General features: G+C 37.0%; 1 protein-coding gene across 12 annotated transcripts in view; it reads left to right on the top strand.

Annotated features, from left to right (window-relative positions):
• The first annotated feature begins 642 nt into the window (after nt 1-642).
• HECTD1 (HECT domain containing E3 ubiquitin protein ligase 1) overlaps nt 643-21,127 on the top strand; it is a 63,084-nt gene continuing 42,599 nt past the window's right edge. For 10 of the 12 annotated variants that reach the window (XM_009319357.1, XM_009319351.1, XM_009319348.1 and 7 more), the window contains exons 1-3: nt 649-929; nt 18,138-18,372; nt 19,263-19,490. In XM_009319357.1, coding sequence (XP_009317632.1) covers nt 790-929; nt 18,138-18,372; nt 19,263-19,490 — 603 coding nt within the window. In that variant the 5' untranslated portion in view covers nt 649-789. Of the gene's footprint in view, nt 930-18,137; nt 18,373-19,262; nt 19,491-21,127 lie in introns of all 12 variants that reach the window. The other 2 variants (XM_009319355.1, XM_009319350.1) reach the window with 1 other exon arrangement.

Below are 21,127 nucleotides of genomic sequence, written 5' to 3'. Positions count from 1 at the left end.
AACCCCTAGCTCTTGAAAATGGAAGTAATTCTTAAATTGTCTCTTTTATCCTTTAACTTAAAAAGCCTATTTTCCTTATGTTGGAATGCTATTTTAAAAGATGAAGGATTAATAAAACTTTTGCGAAGGTTCTCCAAGTTTTTTGTTGTACATCTCAATTTTTTTATTTTGTGGGTTTGTATTTAAAATGTGATATTTGGTGTCTCTCTCTATTTGAGTACTTTGGTGAGTAGGTAATCCATCTTTCAGCAAGCTGGACACTTTACAATAAAGTGATATTAAAGGAAAGGGGATAGGCAAGACAGAACTATTTGTCCTTATATTAACTTTGAGAATGTACAAAAGGGTTAAGCACAGTTTTTCTACTTAAGTTTTAATTTTGAGTTATCCTGTACATAAGAGTAGGCTCGAAGTCTTGCTTGATTGTCAGCTGGAACTAGAGGTTTATTTCCAATGAAACAGAACAAACTACTGTTTACTCACATATAAAACTTAAAAAAAAATAAAATTGCTGGTCAAATATGTGGAAGTTTTCTTAATGTCAGCCCAAAAATATGCTACATGTTTTAGAGAGGAGCAAATCCAAAAAGTTTAAAGACAAGATTATAATGATGATTTTTTTTTTTTTTCCTTTTTCTTTCCAGGTGAAAACTGCAGAAGCCTGGGGCTGGCTGAAGAGAGACATTAATTGTGCTCAAGTTAGTGTGGCCTGAACAATTAAAGGATATTTTTGGTACTTTTTAATTTAAGCGGAGGCGGCTTTTTTTTTTTAAAAAAAAAAAACAAAACATGGCAGATGTGGACCCAGACACGTTGCTGGAATGGCTGCAGATGGGGCAGGGAGATGAAAGGGATATGCAGCTAATAGCACTGGAACAGCTATGCATGCTACTTCTGATGTCAGACAACGTGGATCGCTGTTTTGAAACGTAAGTAGTTTTGGCTTTCGTTTATGGAATGTTATTTTCCTTTCTCGGTAGCTGTATATAACACTTAATGGTCCTAGAAACTTTCAGCCTCAAAAATGTTTTTACGGACTGAAATTGAGCGTAGATCACTGAAATGAAGAGTTTCTGTTCATGTTGTGTGAAGTGCTGTTGTCCGATTAAAAATGTAGTGTCGTGTGAGTGATCCGCAGTGCCTGTTCTGACACAAGGTCCGATTTTTTAATTTAAAGAAATGTGTTCGGAGTTGCAGTGTGCAAGTGTTGGGGTTTTTTGTTTTGTTCTGTTTTTAATGGTAGAGAAAACCTTTTTTTTGCATTAAAACTGTAATGATCACCTAGATATATTTAAGCATCCATACTCTTGCAACACTCTTCTCAGAGATATAGTAGCTTTTTCTGAGCTCTGTAAATCCAAACAAAAATCACAAATGTTAACCACTGTTCACACAAGTATTTTGCCCCTTCTTGAAGAACATAGCTCTTCGTGCCACCCTCCTTCTCAGCTCCATTTGTACACTTCATATAGCACAGTCCCTGCTCTCACTCCTTTTTCTATTTCTCACAGTACAAAATGCTGATGTAATCACTTCTGTTACTTAATAGTGTTGCTGTCGGCTTGTTACACTGCTTCCTGTGAGGGCCTGCAAGTAGTATGGAAAGGAGGTAGCAAAAGTGTAAACAATCACAACTTTTAAATCTGACATTGCTTTGTTTGTTTGTTTGTTTCCCCAGTTCTTATTTTGATGCTCTTCCATCTCTTCCATCTTTTTTTCACTACTCTCACTTTCGTTTCTTTTGCATCTCGGAGTATGGCTAGTGTCTTTCTGATACATCCTGCTTCTTAGGAGTGTGGGTTTAGAAGCATTTAAGAAGGTACCTGTTTGTTACAGTGTTTAGTTTTGTAGCCTTGAAGAACGGTTTTCAGGCTTATCTCTTAAAAGCTGTGCATCTTTCACGACTGCTTTTATTACAGGAAGTGTAAAATTCATACATCTCTAAAATTTGGATTTGTAGTTACGTAACAGTAAGCACAGTTTTGTACACCGCTTTGGAATTTGAAATTGCCTGATCTTGGCCTGACGAGCTTACAGGTAAAATTTTGGCGTGAAAGAGGGAGATGCATTCGACTTCCCTATCTGTCCCTCGTATTACTGATACTGAGGGAGCACCATGTTTTCAGCCTCAGAGAAGCTGATCTACTGACTTCTTAATTTGCTGTTGTAGAAAAGAATTTGATGCTTAAGAATGAATTTTTCTGACAAATCTAGGTGAACTTCCTGCTTCAATATATTCAGTATAGAACAGAAGTAGAAGTTTGGGCATAAGCATTTGTAAGGATATCTTCTGGGTATTTGAGGATCAGGAATGAAATGTCAACTTTTAAAGTATAAACCAGTTGTGAGTTTTATGCATTTTATTTAGAGCAGACTTTCATCTCAGTATAAATGAATTAAATAGTCCAAGTGCTTTTTTTTTCTTAAAGTATAGATAATGAATGCTCTATTATTGCAGTGTTGTGGTTTTAAAATTAGTTTTTATGTCTGGAGGAAGAAACATTTAAAATACCATTTGGCAATTTTTGTTTTGAGCCTTGGCATAATTTAATTTTACTGGTCTTCTAAGCTGTTGATCTCTCTTGCTGTTGTAAGCTTCCCTCAAAGACAAACAGAAGAGAGTAAGGTGTAAATTGGGAAAAAGTTATCAAGGTTCCCTGCCTGTTCAAGTGATTTTACAATGAAGTTAAAACTGCTACTTTTAATTGGCACTGTGAATACACAGAAGATGCGGTTCCACGGTATTTGGTGAGCTGACATAGTAGCTCAGTATCTTCAAAAGGGAGAGCTGCTACTTCTCACTTGCCATTTTTATTCCTCCCAGCCATATTCTTTCTTCATGCCAGCATCAGGGCTTACTGGACTCCTCTAATTCACTAAAAGAGCAAGCTGCTCTTTAAACCCACTGAAGAAGATGGCTAGTTTTCTGCTGTTACAGTGAATTACAGCAGATCATAGAGGTGTCTGATGAGCACTGGAGGTGGAACTGCGTAACTGGAAATATGGGAGAAGCAGAGAAAGGTACACACTCTTCAGTGGAGAACTTCTTAGTGGATAGTCTTGGGTGTCCGTGGTATCACAGCCTGCATTTCAAGGTGACTTTATTTTGAAACACTCTGTGAGAAATGGGTGATGTCTTGAAAAGTATTTTTAAAATCTTTCCAAATGACAGTTCAAGTAGCCAAAACTGTAAGTTAAATAATCCTTGAAAATACTTTAAAGTTGCTTTTCAGCTATGTTTTTAAAGGAATTACTGCTTGTCTAAATAGGAGATTTACTATGTGACAGAAGGGTTGCCAAACACATTTTTCAGGAACTAATTTTGAAAGTGGTTTCAGTGTATGCCTGACTTGTAACGTGGACATATTTTTCTGTTGGTAAGAAAACCAACCTCTAGACTTCACAACGTTTTTTCTTCTGTTAAGCAAGAAGAGCATTCCCAAATTTTTGTATGCTGTGCAGATGTTATTTCAAGATCCTGAAATTGTTTCTTGCTATTAATTATGTTGACTAAGAAAACTTTAAGAATATTTTTTATCTGTGGAATTCAACAACTGGAAGATGGAAGGTGGAATCTTAAACCAGTCAATTTCTTGGAGAATGAAATGTGATGTTTTTCAGGGATCAGTTAGCTAAGAAAAAGCTCATCGTTTTAGTGAAGGGACGTCTGGTGATTAGAAGCTGTGTATAGTGAAGACTGGCAAAGCTATGAAACAAAGACACGTGAAAAATATTGACATGAATGCTATGCGTTTTCTCTAAAAGCACAACGCTGTTTCCAGACTGATTTCTTAAGGAGTTAAGGGCAATACACAGTCTCACTTAGCAAAGAAAGGTCACAAACTTGGGGGGGGAAGTATTGAAATGATGGACTCAAAGTCTTGTACTTCATTATTGTAGTAAAGTAATAGGGTTACTTTGTAAGCACATTCTCAAGGAAATGTTATATTTTAAAGCTAATTTTTTCTGTACAAGAGTAATGGATATTGAAACTAGTGTTTCAGATCAAGTCAGAAAAACAGAAGTAGGCACAAATGTATGGTGGTGTACTTTGTAGTGTTCTGGCAAACTTCTAGCAGTATCACAACAGATTGCAGGGTATGCAGCCAATAACAGGTAGTGTGGTGCCAAATAATTGACGTTTCTTTACTTCTCCCCAGATTTACATATTACATCTGATTAAATTATTTTTAGTGTTACTCATATGTTAGCATTACAAAAATCAGCGTCATATTCATCTTCTGGTGATAATGACTCACAGACACTGTTAGTCACTTAGCGTGAAGAATGGCTAACATTTTAGCAGCAGCAAAAGCCAGTAGCTTGAACTGCAGAAAATTAATGAGTGAATAGAAATGGTTCTGTTAAGTAGTTGCATTGGAGTAAAATAGCTAAACTCGTGATTATAAGTGTTAGTCCCAAATTGTAGTTAAACTGTGTGCTATTAAGTCAATTTCAACAGGAGTTTTAAGTATGCATTTTATATAAGCATAATTGAAATGATATTTTTAGTTTTTAAATTGTTACAGGTAATTTCAAAGGCAATATAGAGGCTATTAGTTACAATCTCACATTATTAATATAGCCCTTTTTCACATAGGTATTTCAAATTTTCTTTTTCACCCTGTCTGATTGTTTCACTTTATTTTTGGTGAAATGAAATGAGAATTCCTCAGATCTGGGCTTTGTATTGCTATTTTCTTTCCCTGAATAATCTGCCAAAGTAAAAGTATTTAGCAAGGAAGATTTTATTTAATTATTTTCCTTAGTTAACAAAGGAAACTTGTAGAACAAGGCAGTAGTATAACAAGCAAAGTAAAACCTGAGTGTCGTGGTTTAACCCCAGCTGGCAACTGAGCACCACACAGCCGTTTGCTCACTCCCCCTACCCTGCTGGGATGGGGGAGAGAATCAGAAGAGTAAAAGTGAGAAAACTCGTGAGTTAAGATAAGAACAGTTTAATAACTGAAATAAAATCAAGTAAAATAGTAATAGTAATAATAAAATATACAAAGCAAGTGATGCACGATGCAATTGCTCACCACCCACCGACCGATGCCCAGCCAGTCCCCCAGCAGCGGTCACCGCCCCCCGGCCAACTCTCCCCAGTTTATGTACTGAGCATGACGTCACATGGTATGGAATATCCCTTTGGCCAGTTTGGGTCAGCTGTCCTGGCTGTGCCCCCTTCCAGCTTCTTGTGCACCTCCAGCCTTCTCAGTCGGTAGAGCATGGGAAGCTGAGAAGTCCTTGATTTAGTGTAAGCACTACTTAGCAACAACTAAAACATCGGTGTGTTATCAACATTATTCTCATGCTAAATCCAAAACACAGCACTGTACCAGCTACTAGGAAGAAAATTAACTCTATCCCAGCCAAAACCAGGACACTGAGTAAAATCTTTTCTACACTGAACAGGTGAAATAGGCCTTATTAATGCTCAGAAAGACAAAGCATATCTTTCCCTTTGGCTGTGCCCTAAGTCCCCTCTGTGTGTTTAGCGTTAACATTAGCAAAGAATTATCAAGAGTTATCAGCTTATTTGACAAATAAAACCAAAAATTATACAAAGGATTGGATTTTGCGGTTCTAATGTGTAAAATAGAAATCCTTTCAGTTTATTTTTTAGATCAAATATGTTTATTTTAATTTACATTAAACCTTGTTCTTTCCTAAGTATGTATTCACTAGAGAAAAGGTATATCTCTACCTTATATTTGCTAACACGTAATAAGTGTAAGAAGAAATTCTAGTGAACCAAAGACTGTGTTGATGTAAGCTAGCGAAACTGGTAGAATAATGTGGAACAGTTTAGTTTTACTTCCACCTGATCTCTTAAAACTACAGACTCCTGTGTTTATCAGGATTGTATAGCTCCAGTAAATCAAAATTAGATATATAGAGAAAAACAATTTTTCTTGTAGGGATAGGAATCCAAAGTGGTGGTTTTCAGGTCTATTTTTAAAGTTTGGGCTGGCTTTAAAAGCATCTTTGTAATTCAGACAGTGGTAAAGTGCCCTTTAGCAGATCTAACAATTGTGATAAAACTAACAGGCTGACAGGGCAGCTCTATCTGCATGAAGGTGGTCTCATGTTGTGTGTCCTACAGATTTGCTTGTTTTGTTATTTTAAGGAAAAAAAAAAAGGACATTAATACAGTTTTGTGCTGGAGTGCAGCCGTGAGTAAATTAGGATAAGTATTGCTGTCAATAATAGACTACAGTTTTCATTATTTTAAACTGTGCAAAGCATATGTTCTTAGTGAATTATTGGTTTGGACTAACGCAGACATCTCAATAAATGAACTTTTGTAAGCTTTACAATGGCAAGACTCATGTGCTTCCTACTAACTTTTTTTGCCTTCTAATGAAGGCAGAGGATGTGGCAGCAGTGAAATGCCAGCACGGGAGTCATTCACTCTGGACTCCAGTACAGTGGGATCTTAAGCATCCTATAGAGTGCTTTTCTGAGATGGAAGTAGGGGTGGGTGCTGTGTTTTTCAGGGAGCTATCTTGTTACAGCATAATGTTTAGAACTATTTCTGATTTTTAAGGCTGTTTGTTGTCGTTGGGTGGTTGGGTTTTTTGCAATGGCAAGAGTTTTAACACGCTAACGTCTTTCTGGTTGCTCTTTGTAAAATGGGAATTAGGGCCTCATTGTCATGGGTATTATGGAGATTAATTACCCTTGTCTAGTCATTTTGAGAATCTTAATGGTTGCAAAGGCCGGAAGGGAAGATTAGGTCATGTAAATTGACATCCTCTCTTCCGTCATAGGCCCCTATATTTTACCTGGTTATTACTGAATCTTGTTTGATACAAGCATAATGTGTAGTTAATGCTTCCAATGGGGCATCCTACCTAATTTTACCTCCCTCTTTCGCTATTTAATCTGCTGCCTAGTTGCCTTTGTTGCTGAAATTTGCTTGTCTTTTTCTATTTGAATTGGCCAGACTTCTGCATTCTGTGGTGAGCAGTCAGTGCACCTTTTCCGATTTGAATTAAAAGCCAATACTGTTGTTACTGTGAATGTACTTGCACACAAGTATCTTGTCTGCTCCTGATCTTCCTCCCCCTCTCCAATTCTTCAGTTTTCAAGTTTTTCAGAAATATTTTCCAGTGTTGACTTCACCCATGCTGTTTATAGTAGTACATTTAACTTGTTACCAGTTATAGATCCCAAATTTAGTTAGATGTTTCCAAAACATTGTACAGGAAGTGTGGTTTTAGTTATTTATCTTCAGAGTTGCTTTCCAGGATATGATTGCTCACTTCTTAGGCATGGCTTGATGTATTACCTAGACTAAGACCTGCAACTTGGCACTTGTGTGTGTTAAAACACATTTTGTTTAGATGAGCCCGTGCCTCTGAGTAGTCCAGACAATTCTGCATAACTCATCACACTGTCTTTGCCACTATTTACTAGTCTGTAATTTTTTCCATTAAAATACCAGTCGTATCATCAAGTACTCTTTGTTTTGTTCAGGGCTTTGTGTGTGAGATAGAATTGAAGTGATTCTTGCAAGTACCACACAAGATGGCTGCAGAATTTTAAGGCAGCGAGTTAATGACCTTTCAAAAGATTCCATCTCCTAGTAGATTGGATCAGACCAGTAAAATAGGTGTTACAGCAATTTCAAATAGCGGGCTTCCTTTCTTGAACGACTGTACTAGTCAAATTATTTTGAAGATTGGCCACTTACGAAGGGGCTATGTATGAGGCATAGACAGCATAGATGGTCAGTAGATTGGTAATGGGAAAATGGAATTTTTCTTGTTTAAGTTGGTTCTCTTTTTGAGCACCTGGAAATCCAGCATAAGCCAGTGGGGAGATGTGCATATTTAGGCACACTTACAAAATCATACTTTTTGTTTTAATTGCTTATTTCATTTTGAAATGTTAGCAAATGTAATGTGTACTCGAACCATTATCTGTTTGCACAATTGAGGTTGCTGCTAGTGGAAATCATAGGCAGAAATATCTGTAGTTTCAAGGTCTTCAATTTATCCAGCTGTTGTGGACCAGGTTTCTCCAAAATACTTACAAAATGCTGGAGATAGTAAGCGCGCATGTTTGTTCTCCTACCCTGAGGCATAGCATGTCTTCTATAAGATACTGAAAAATGCAAAAGGCAGCCCAGCACATCCTTTGAAAATTCAAGAGCAAAGCTAATGATAACTTATTTAGAAATTACCTATCCTGCAAAAGCTGTTTCTTCTTGTGCATTTTTTCTTTTGTTACATTTTACACAACTGATGTTTATTGAATGTGTAGTTGAATACTTAGATGATGTGTTCCTTCCTAATAACGAACTCTCAGAAGAGGGTTCAGCTGTCTGTCCTTTATTTTGCTAAAAGGAAGATTGAAAGTGTTTTGAAATGTCAAATTTGAATTCTAAATTAATTTCTTTTAATTTCTAATAATGCAGAGTTTCTGCTGGAATAGATACAGGATGGAGTTGTTAATTCTCTAGCTTTATTTTATTGGCCTGAGCTGTGATTGCAGTTAAGAGTAGAGGTTCAGAGTTGTAAAAGTTTAATATTTTATAATTGTGGAACAAGTTCCTAAATTAGCTGTTAATTTTTAGTTGCTTCTTCCTCCTACTTTTAAAATATAGCATGGAATCTCTAAAGTCTTATACATAAGTGGATGTTTTCTGGCCTTTATTTGTTGTATAACAGCATTGTAAGAAAACAGTGTACAATATGTTTTGGAAATGGGTCCAGAAGAATACATATAGGCAATGCAGGCCTGCAGGCAGTCTTGTGGATGATCTTGATTGCTCTGCAGCTGGTTTTGGTTCATAGGTGGAAACAAAATGGTATTTCAGCAAAAGAAACAATGAGGGAAAGTCTGAGATCTGAGATTTCCTTCCATACAAAGAACTACGGAAAGGAAAAACAGTCATTAATCAAAAATAAGTTGGAATTACTGTTGCTTTAAGAACAAATCAGTTGTGCAGGATGTATGTTCTTTGAACCTTTAAAGTTGTGTGACACATTGTTGTAAATATTTAACTGGTATATTTTTCCTCAAAAACAGTTACTAATGAGGTTTAAATCCAGTATTTTAGTTTTTAGTTACTTAAAATTATTATATATTAAATAATTATTAGATAGTGTAGGCACATATAATTCCTTATTTTCCCACTTTTAACGGGTCTCAGCAGATGGTGTGCATTACGGATCCAGCACAAGTGCTGGCAGGCAGCTGAGCTTGGTTTTCTGCCACAAGTCACATGTCTTGGACCAGGCGCCTGAAGCCGAAGGCTTTGTCACATGGCAGGGCCTCTGCATGAAGTGAATCCAGTGGTTACTCTGGAATTGAGTAACACACCCTAATGCTAGCAGTAGTTGTGTTAACCATTTTGGGGATGAAGTGGGGTTGTCTTTTCCTTATTTTGGGTTTTGTTTAAACACAACAGTAGTCTTTAAACTACCATTATTGTTGCTGTTTTAGCTAAGGCTTTTAAGTGCATTTAAAATATGAAATGTAATTACAGAAATGAGTTTACAGTGCCTATTTTTACTTCCTTGGTATCTTTTTACACTGGCCAGCTGTAAAATCAGCTGAGTCACTTCATTTGAGTTTAAGGGCTTAGCGCTGGCAGGAGCTTACTGCTGTAGCTATTTAAGAATTTTGCATCCCTATGGATACTGCTGTTCCTAAAGGGGGGCCAGAGGGGCGTGGGGAGATTCAGAAGTGTGTCAGCATATGGAGATATGCTGATTATAATGCTGTAAATGCTGTAGTAACATAACTATATTGATAAATTTCCCTAGCCTTTCTTGACATCTTATCACTATGATTGTGATGTTTAGAAAATGTTTTTAGATCAATTAAATTTTCTGCAGAGGAAGAATGTATATTAAAGAATTAGTGTATCATGGTCTTTACAATCTAATAAACTCATTTTAACACTGAAAGCATGAATTTTTTTTTTAATAGAAATTATTCAGAATCGGCACTTTTTTATGTGGTTTAGTTCTTTTTTTGATGTCAGAACAGGGAACAGAGAATGCTCTACTACCCTAATCTTAATGGATTAGAATGTAAAGGGTAAATATTGGTACTGAAGAGTACTTATTTCAGTCCTTTTAAAACCTGTTATTTATAAACCTGCCTTCCAGTAAGATCTCTGAAACATGGTGGGTGGAAGACTCGCAAGATAATAAGTAGCAGAAGCCCTTGTCCTGGGAGTACAGGAGTGAAGTTGGGTGGACATCCGGAACTGAGAGACTTAAAGTAATTAGCAAGAGCTGTAGCATTGGTTGCAGACGAACCTCATTAATTCACTGAAGTCGGTCTTTCACTAAGGAGTAACCTCATTAATTCACTAAGCTGGTCCCGAATCACTCTTCTTAAGAGGACTCTCTTAAACTACTTTAGGAAGTGCCCAATGTGATGTTAATATAGCTTCTTAGAAATGAAAAACTAAAAATATTTTCCTTTAATTTTCATATTCATTAGGAGAAGTGCCTAAATAGAAATCTGAACTTTGGAGCTACCTATTAGCTCCTGTTAGCCATTATTTTCTAATTTGAAAGAATAAAAACTCTTAAAATATATATTTTTCCCTATTAAAGCAAACTCATCACTATCTTCTTGTTCCACTGCAAATAGGTCATTGTGAACAGAACCGTTTCCCCTTCCCAACTTTGAGGATACAGCAACAATTTTTTTTTCCCTGTCATAATTTCTTTTTTCTGAGATATATTACTTCTTTTAGTTAATATATGGACTAGGTAAAAGCAACATGGTGAAACTAGTTTTGATATTGGGATGTTTTAAGTTTAGAAATTACGCGCTTTGCCTTTTTCCCTCGGTGGGAGTTGAGGCCTGCAGTGGTGAAAGATTTATTTGTGTTCTTTTCTTTTGGAAATCAAAAGCATCATCTGTCAGTAGATGGAAGCGTACTAAAAGCTGAACATCAGTTGCTGTCCTGTCATATCAGTTCATTTGGTGCCATAGTTCTACCCTCAGCCTCCCTGCTGTCCTGAGAAATTTTGGCAGCCTTGTTCTGGCAGCCATGTAGACAGTTTTCTAAAGGCGAGTCCAACGTGCAGCCACTGTGGTACAGACAGTCCTGAAATGCTTTGCTTCACTACTTGTCAAAGTACATTTTAGTTCTGAGCGTAGTCTTAGCTGGAACAGCATTAGGGTCTGTATTACTGATGGGACCTAATCTTCTACAGCAAATATTTGGGACAGTTTTAGGTCCCTTTGATCTATTTTGGCCTGCCTAGGGAAGCCACTAGGGATTTACCTTGGACTTAAGGTGTAATAGTGACACATATGTAACATGGCTTGTCTGACTCACTCTTTGGTTCCTACTGGTGATTATATTTGCTTACCTGGTGCTTCATTAAAAAGAGAGGCTGGTCCTCAGAAAGTGCTTTTCTCAGGACCTGGTTGCTAGAATTGCATCCAGGTGAGCAGTGGATTTCTCTTCCCTGTGCTGCCTTTGCTTACGCTTTAATAACAAGGTGCCTTTACTCAGGATTGGATTGAGTGAAAACTCAAGGACTACTTTGAAAGCCCATTTGCACAATTTTGAGGCGTAGAGACCATCCACTGAGTAAGGGCAAGACTTTCCCTTTTTCTTAGGGGTCAAGTGTCAGCACACAGAAATCCACAGTGGGGCTGTGTGACAGAAGGGAGGGGTGTACTTTGGACACCTGCTATATGGCAGGTGACAGTGTTGCATCCCATCTCCCATCGTGTACTGGTGTTCCCACCTACCCCTTCCAGTCCTTTCTCTGGCACTACTCACACATGCATGTTCTTGTCCCTGAGATGTAGAGCAGATGCTTATAGTTTCAACCATGAGAGACCCATGTAATAGCTTAGTGCGGATTTTGGGATTAGAGGGTGATCTCTATAAAGCTGACCTGTGTACTTCTGCTTGTAACACAGTTATTCATAGAAAAGTTACCTACAGCATAATGACTGAAGCTCTTCAGAATGACAGCTGTACAATTTTATGCTGTAATTATTCTAGCCACCTGTTTGAGAAGACTGGCTGGAGCCCTGGGGATGTGTTGGTACGCCCTTCTTCTCTGCTATTAGAGGCTCAATCATTGATCTAGACCGTGTGTGAATGACAGAACTGGTACTTTCTGGTCACTCGCTAGCAGGAACTTTAGGGACTGCTAAGGCTCGAGTGGACTTCAGCAGGCAAAAAGAATGTGAACTTATCTGTATGGCGTGTGCGTGCTTGTGAACATAATCTGTGTGCATCTCTTAAGAGTTCCTATGTAACTGACCGTTCTTTGTCAACTGGAATGCTAGTTTGTGGTTTTCACCATGAAATAAATACAGCAGTAAAACATTGAACATGAAGTTTGTTTGGTTTTTTTGCTTTGTATTGAGGATGTTTCGTAAGTGTGTTAATCCCCCTGTTTAAAACTCTAGCAGTCCATGTTGTTTATCTAGTTGTGTAAATTTGCTCTCCCTTTATTCAGCTGCTGCTCTTGATTCTACCAAATCTTCCAATGCCTGGACCAAATATTTTTGCAAAGGATATATCTTTAATTATTACAGAACCTAGGTCAAAGTTCTTTTGCGACCTTCAGTAAGAGTAGCTCTGTGTGTGTAGGTTGTACCTCTTCCTCTTGTTCTGAATATTATTGGTCCGAGTAAAGCAAAATAGACCATCATTCTTACCTGGTCATTTTGCACGCATGTTCGGAGTGGCAATTTAGGTAGCAATTGTAGGCATAACAACAGCAGTGCAATTCATTCTTTTGATAGCTTTTGGAGAAGATGGAATAAAAAATTATCTTCCCTAGAACCTCTCTATTAAAATAGCAGAAAATGCTGGTGATGGGTTAACTGACAGTAAACTGGTAGTAACATGCTTTAAAAAGCTGTGAGGAAGTGGAATAAGAAAATCCAAGGTAACGATGAGATATGCTAAACAGTAAATCGTAGTTGTCAGAACTGCTGAGATATCAAGATAAGATGTAATCATGTGGGATGATTAGTTTGCATTCTCTTGCCTGTATCTGTCCTATTGTACAATTATACTTTAGGTTTTCTAGGATGTAATCTGTTGTTTTGCTCTGGTAGTACAGGGAGATCCTCATCTGTGACAAGAGCTCTCAGATGCTACAGTATGAAATACTAATGACTTGTATGTTGCAGGCAATAGATTAGGAGAAGGAGGTGCTAAACGTTATTAGGAACTCTTCTGGACAGGAGAAGACAATGCAGTGAGAAGTTCAGAGCTAGTCATGAGTGAGGCCCGGTCTTGATCTGCTGTGTCTAATGATCACAAGACTGCAATAAGTTAAGGTGGGAAGACAGCAATATTTTAAACTTGCAGGGTATGCGTGTGTTTTTTTTTTGCCTGCTTGCTTATGTGATATTAATGAAGGCCAGTCAATTACATTTGTCCACAAGAAGCTCCTGCTACTGGATTGTTTCACTTAGTTCAGCACAGAAATTTACCATCTTATTCATCAAAATCTGCACAATTGGAATACTGTTTAAATTCTAGGAAATAATTTACATATACTAATATGTTTTTTGTCTTGTCTCAAACTCTTAACACTCACAGAGTAGAAGACTATCTGAAGAGGCTTTGGCATGGCTTCTTGAAGATGTATTTCAGAAATGCATACAAATATAACTTGATAATTGTGTTTTCATAGAATTATAAAAGGTCTGTAGCTGACCAGAAAAGCTGTTCTATATGTGTAGTGAAGAACATTGTATACTTGGCTAGCATACTAAGTGTATTTTTTTCTGCTGGTAATATCATTACAAGTTCAAAATATTAAAGAACTGTGCTGCTTAGAACGAAGTATAGTGATGCATTGGCCTGAAATAATATTACAGAGCAGTGGACAACATAGCATAGAGGTCCTATCTAGGCAGATTGTGCATGGTGGACTGCATTGGCCAAATGTGTCCTTTGTATCTGAGAATACAACTGATGACTTTATTTTCAAAGTCAATGTCAGTGTTGTTATCGTCCTTTGGGGCTTGAAAAAACAAGTTGGATCTCTTGCCAGCTGTGACCTCCCTGAAAAAGTAGTAGCCGTATATAATAGATTGTTAAGGCAATATTCATAAAACAATAATAAAAATACTTTTTGACAGTCTCACTGGCAGAGACTCAGGGCTGATAGAATCCAGGTCTGTCTGTTTCGCTTTCCTCAGAAATACTTCAGACTTCTGCATGCATTTTATTGCCTGGTATGACATTAGGGGTAATAACTTAATTTGTATTATTGTACTGTGTAGAACTTGAACGAAATTGTTTGAGTTGAGGGAGACATGAGGGGGAAGAAGATGACACCACAGCTGTACATATTGTGTGCTAAAATAATAATAAGAAACTCTCACTTGCTGTTTTAGAGACTAAGACAAAAATTCTGGTTTGATTTCCACCCCCCCACCCCATGTTCCTGGTAACAGTGTCTGAGAAAAATGAAGTTTACACTTCTGTTACTTCTAAATTTGTATGATCTGTAATAACGATCAAGCTTTATGTTATCTTTGTATACATCATTATATGACTGATGCTTCTTCATAAACCATCTTGGTTTTCACCTTTTTTACTATGCATTTTTCTGTTACACATTGGTTACATGATTTGTTAGATTAGTTTATAGTTGGTCCAGAGCATTCAATTAGAATGCTCTTTTTGCATTATTAGGTAACAGGCAACTGTTTATGTAATGAGTTCTGCATTGAAATACGATGAATTAACTTTTAAAAAGAAAAAATATTAAAGATAATATGCATCACAAATGTTTAGTTTGCAGTGAATTAGTGTGTACTGGAGTGGATAGTGCATAAAATTTCATGCCACAATGCCAGTGTGTTTTGTTCTGTTTTACTTTCAAGCCTGTGATTTTTGTGTGTGTTGATTCTTGATTTGCTGCAGGAAAAAGAGGAAAAAGAACTGATTTCTTAGCACTTAAAGCTTCAGTATTGCTTCCCCCCCGCCTTTTTTCTCTTCAGTCTTCATTATTGTCCTTAATAAATCCTTATAAAACGTTTCTGCTGCCCCTTCTACATGGTGTAGTCTAGCTCTCAACTTCCTGTTCACTAGCAATATCCAACAAAACTAAAAAAACCCAACAAAACCAAAACAAAAAACCAAACCCGAACTGTTAAAAGAAACAAGCATCAAGTACATAGACCTCAGAGGTTGAAGTAGTTTGAAAGAATTTTCTGTGAAAGCTCTTGTTAAAATTAGATCAGTTGCTATTTTCAGAAAGGATTTTTTTTTTTTCCCCCAGAACAAGTGAAGGTCTTATTATTGCTGCTTTTATAGGAATTCAACATATATTACCATAGTCTACAAAATTAGTTGAAGTCTGGGTAGCTTTTTATTTTGAGAACCAAGTAATTCCCACAGGTTAAGTGTATGACAAACCTACAGTTTCTTCCTGAAACCTTATGATACAACTTGGTTTCCTTACTGGAGGGCTGGAAATCATTCCTCTAAGTCAGAAAACAAATGTCCTGACAGCAAGTGGAGGTTGTTATTTGCCTCTTAATTGAAAAAGTATGGTCTCTGACTAATGTAGCTAGAGGCTCTGGCAAAAAGTCATTTTAAAAAAACCCAAACCCTTAAGATTTTGCCAGTGAGCTGTGTTCTTATAAGAAGAGTGTTGCTGATACAGTGCACTGGCATTTGTGTGCTGGCAAAGAATTCAATATAAATTATAGGCTCATAGTAACTTTGTATTTTTGCTGTATCTGCTGGGTAGTTGGCTCTTGCGGACAGGTGTTTTAAGGACAGGAACGGATTTCTTCCAAATTTTTAAATTTCCATTTTCAAAAAATACATCCAAGTTCCATTTGTGCTGTGTCTTTTTATAAACTGTTAAATCATAGGAAAAATGTTAGATTTGCTAAGTATTGCTTCTAACTCCTGCAAAAATCTAGAGGTTTTATTCTGCTGCTGTCTTTGGAAATCTAAGAAAAATGGTTTGCTACTACTTGCTAGTATTACAGTGGAGGTAATGGAGCTCCTTACGTTCCACTTGGTTATATGTGTGTGGTTTTGTTTTGTTTTGTTTTTTTTTTTTTAAGATTTGTGTTTTTTGGTAAATATTTTTCTTGCAATATAACATTTGAAGAACACTGTTCATAGCAATGTTTTAATGATCTGTCTGGTGTTGCATAAAATCATAGAATCATAGAATAGTTTGGGTTGGAAGGGACCTCTAAAGGCCATCTAGTCCAACCCCCCTGCCGTGGGCAGGGACATCTTCAACTAGATCAGGTTGCTCAGAGCCCCGTCCAACCTGACCTGGAATGTTTCCAGGGATGGGGCATCCACCACCTCTCTGGGCAACCTCTGCCAGGGTTGCACCACCCTCAGCGTAAACAATTGCTTCCTTCTATCTAGTCTATATTTACCCCTCTTCTAGTTTAAAGCCATTCCCCCTTGTCCTGTCGCAACAGGCCCTGCTAAAAAGTTTGTCCCCATCTTTCTTATAAGCCCCCTTTAAGTGCAGTGTAAAAGATCCAACACCGAAACACTGGAACACATAGCGCTGTCTGCTTTAAATTTTATGTACTAAAATGCTTCTTGTCATTGTGTGGTAGTCATCTAATAACAAGTACAAATTTCAGACTTTTTTTTTCCAGTGGATAATGTCTTTAAAATGCGAAGTTACTGTGTAAACTCTTCTTAAAAAAGATGTGGAATTAAATAGCAAATTTCTTAAGAACAACAGACAGTATAAGCTGGATAGGCTAATAGAAGTATTAAATATGTGATTTAGCTTTATTGAAGCTTCGCTTATTAATTTATGTCATTAAGGATCATTGAGTAATGTATTTATTTGTCAGGCAGTATTATTTAATTACTTCATAAAGCATGGTCAGATCTTCAAAGAAACTATTAGCATTTTGCTGTCTCAGGTTTGGTGCCTTTGTATGAATCACTGTGCATATCAGGTGGGATACTGAATGACCTCTGGGTTAGTCTTCAGGATGATTCATCAATGAGTACTTCACCTGTCTTCCAGACCAAAAAGCATGCTGCTATTTTTGTTCTTTCACTTTTGGATTTAGAAAGGCTTTAGGCCTTTTGCAGACCAAAACCGTAGTTTTTAAAAAGAGTTGCAGTATTTGCCTCCTGTAGATTTAGTCTATCTCCTACACCTAGGGATGAGGTATCCAGTTATTTCGACTACTGTCACAGCATATATCCTTTTCACTTAATTCCCCACCATGCCTTGGAAGTCTTCTACCACTGCAGTGAACAATCATTATGTTATTTACTGCTAAGTAAGTATGCTATTGGAAGACAAATTGTCTTAAAGTATAGCTCTGTGTCTTAGAACTTTTGATCCAAATCAGTCTTAACCACAGCTGCCATAATAGTGAAAAGCATTATGATGACCATCCATTTTGGTTTGTATCCTATTGTCAGAGAGATAGAAGAAGGACTGTTACAGCTTGCTTATTTTGTTTTGAAGTTGTGGGGATGTTCTTGACTGTCTTTGCATATGGAAATGAGGCTAGCAATAAAGAGGAGAGCTAGAGGCTAATGAGGCATGGATATGAAGACAAAATGCAATAGAAGCAAGCTAAATGAATTAAATATGTTCTCAGTGTGGTTAGGGAAAAAGAATAAGGGGCGGGGGGGAGAGGAAGCTGAAATAGGATAAAAAGACAAGTGAGAATGTTTATAACATAGGGAAGAAGGACCACTCAGAGAATTAAATTGTGTAGCAAACCCAAAATCTTTAGTTTTTATATCGAACATAATATTTCATGGTTAAGTAGCTATTTATCATCATGAACCTTGAAGCTCTGTTAAGAAAAAATGCATTCTGTTTGGTGATGTGAGGTTAATTCCTAAAATAATTTCCCAAGAGGAGAAATTTTTCCCTGTATGATTGTAAAATTTCAAGAATTTTTTTCTCTGCTGGGTTCCTCCCCTCATACAGCATCTTTTCAGATTACTGATTTGAATTTTGGGGTGTGTGTGAGATGCCCGCATCCTAGTGTTCTAGATGAATGCTCTGAACCAACTATAAACTAATGGAGCAAATCATGTCAGCATGAAGAGCATTAATCTGTTAATGTGAAAGTGTATGAAATTGCTTAATGTAGAGAAACTTGCACAACTTAGTAATGTGTTGTTGTGTTTTTATCTGCAGATGCCCTCCTCGAACCTTTTTACCAGCACTGTGCAAAATTTTTCTTGATGAAAGTGCTCCAGACAATGTACTAGAAGTAACAGCTCGTGCAATAACGTACTATCTGGATGTATCAGCTGAATGCACCCGTAGGATTGTGGGAGTGGATGGAGCTATCAAGGCACTTTGTAATCGTTTAGTAGTTGTTGAACTTAACAACAGAACGAGCAGAGATTTGGCTGAGCAGTGTGTGAAGGTATGTGTACTAAAGAACCTTCTGTTTTTAAGAAGGAGCTGGAAAATTTGCTGTTTCTGAAGAGCTTCCTCATATTCTAATTCTATTTATTTTATTAAAATGTGAAGCAAAAACATAGAGTATGATAAAAGTATCTGTGCCGGTGATGCTGCTTATCTTTACTGTCAGTCTGGTGCTCTTCAAAGCTGAGATTCCTTTAAAAAAAAGTGTAGAAAAAGAAACAAAAAATATCAGAAGAAAGTTTTCGTGTTTATCTTACACGACTAGAATGCTAAGAGCTAATTTTATGCTAAAAGGGAATGAAGAATTGCTCCAGATATAGATAAATTACCTGCTGTAAAAAAATTGTTTGCTGTCTCTTCAGTAGCACTAGACACAGCTCCTCTGCACCCTTGTGAAGTTTTTCAGAAAAATTTACAAGACCCTTAAAATCTTTTGTTTAAAGCATAACTCATGGCCATGTGATAGCATATAGTTTGAGTCCTTGATTACCATGGCATCAGACTTTATGCATGTGTTTTCTCTTTACTAGGTCTAGTCTACTCAAAAGTACATCACTGAAGTACTGGAGTAACAGTACTCTTGGAATTTTCAGAGCTCTCAGTTGTGTGTTATCCAAAGGTTTAATTCTCTCATGAAAAGATAACTATTATCTAGCTGTCTCTCATGAACACTTTTTATTGGGGGGTATTTTTGTATTCGCTCCTGTATTTTGAAGCAAACACTAACTACTAGAGCACTGGAGGCTTTGGCCCCTTCTGGGTGTTGAGGAAGAGAGGGGTGTTTTTGTTCTGTTATTTCATTTTGTTAACCAGTTCTGTAGATGGATATAAACAAACAACTGACTACTAATGTGTTCTTTGTTCTAATTAAATTTCATTTTGTCATAGGTGTTAGAATTAATCTGTACCCGTGAGTCAGGAGCGGTGTTTGAAGCTGGAGGGTTGAATTGTGTTCTGACATTCATTCGTGACAGTGGACACCTTGTTCATAAAGATACTTTGCATTCAGCTATGGCTGTAGTATCCAGACTCTGTGGCAAAATGGAGCCTCAGGATTCTTCATTAGAGATCTGTGTGGAATCACTGTCTAGTTTATTAAAACATGAAGACCATCAGGTAATGTAATAGCTGGCTCAATATGCTATGAATTTAATTTCCATTATGTTTAATAAATGAATGGCTATGTATTTTTATATAGCCTCCACAACTATGTGTTTACATAGTAGTTGTTTTATTTGGATATGATAGTTTCCTTTACAGTTGTGATGACAAGAGGATAAAAATACTGCTTAGCATTTGACTCTAAGCACTATTGTGTGAATATGATCTTACTTAACCTCTGAACACTTTATTGAAAAATATCCTGTTACTTTTTTCAGTGCATTTTGAAATACTTTCTGAAGTAATTATTGTTCTATGTCTCCACCTCAGTCACTATTAAATTGAGCATAAATAAGAGACAGAAGTCAATTTGACTTGTTTTTCTTTCGCCAAGCTAAGAGAAGCAATAAAAACATCCACAATCAATGCTAAAATATTACATTGGAAGCCAACTTAAATGGTACTACTGTAGATGCAGCACCACTTCTTTATCGCAGTTTTATTAACTTGAGATGAAGTAGTCCCTGTAAAATCTAGAAAATGAATCCTAGAGGAATTATCTTCCTACTAGTAGAATCCTTTTGTGTATGTCATACTAATGCTTTGCAATAGCTATTTAGCCAAATTCTTGCTGCATCCTGGCCATGGCCAGGCTTCTTGTCCATACAATTCGCAGTCCCCATTTCGCCCCCACCTCTGTCTTCATTCCTTTCTCTACAACCCCCACCCGCCCAGTCTGTTTTATTAAGCACATCATATTTGGGAGACTAAATCTTTTTGCCTGTGAGCTAAACTTTTTTATATATTTTTTAGATCTTTTTGAAAGACCCAGTTGGCAGGGGACTGTCACACTAGCCATTTCAGAACAAGCTACCATATTTTTTTTTTTTTAGACATTACGTAACTTTATTAATGCACTGATCATCTCAGGCAAGCTAATCCTGAAATTCAGACCATAAGTCTGTAGTATTTTAACTGTTTCCCCATGTATAATGTGTTTGAAAGAAAGCAATTGCTGGGGCTGTTGGAGATCTGAATGAGAGTTCAAATTAACTTAATGTTTTAGCAGTTAAGCTTTAAGATAAGTGTGCTTCAGATTGGAGTAACCCAGATAATAATAAGTAAATCTGTACCGGTATCCTTGAGAAACATGTTTTGTGTGAAACAAGCCTCAGGATTTACGATGAATATTGATGTGTATTATGGATTTGCCCAGTAACTTCCTTTGTAAAGTTTGTTGTTCCTCCCCCTCCTTTTACACTATTGGATTCGGTCACGTTTTGTGTGGGCTGTCAGTTAGTAACGTCACTTGAGGGAAGAGTTCAGACCAGATGAATGTGGCCCCAAGAACAGCTTATCTATTCGTTTGGTTTTTTTAACCTTTCTACTAAACTTGCAGTTTGTGAGAAGAAATGTAAATACCTTCCACAGTACTCTCTTGCTTTGTAAACTGATGCCACTAATGTGGTGTGTTAAATAAGCTGAACCTTTCGTGTGTATTTCTGGCAGAGCTGTTCTGGTAAAAATCCATAAAGTACATACAGATTACATAAAGATTGGCAGAATTGTTTATCTATCATGCTGTCAAAGAACTGGAGCAAAATGCCAGAGGACACGAGTAGTGACCATCACAAGTTAAAGAAAAAATCCCT

Source organism: Pygoscelis adeliae, unplaced genomic scaffold (assembly GCF_000699105.1).
Source record: "Pygoscelis adeliae isolate BGI_AS28 unplaced genomic scaffold, ASM69910v1 Scaffold71, whole genome shotgun sequence".
Lineage (NCBI taxonomy): Eukaryota > Metazoa > Chordata > Aves > Sphenisciformes > Spheniscidae > Pygoscelis > Pygoscelis adeliae.
This window is presented reverse-complemented; position numbering and strand designations above follow the sequence as displayed.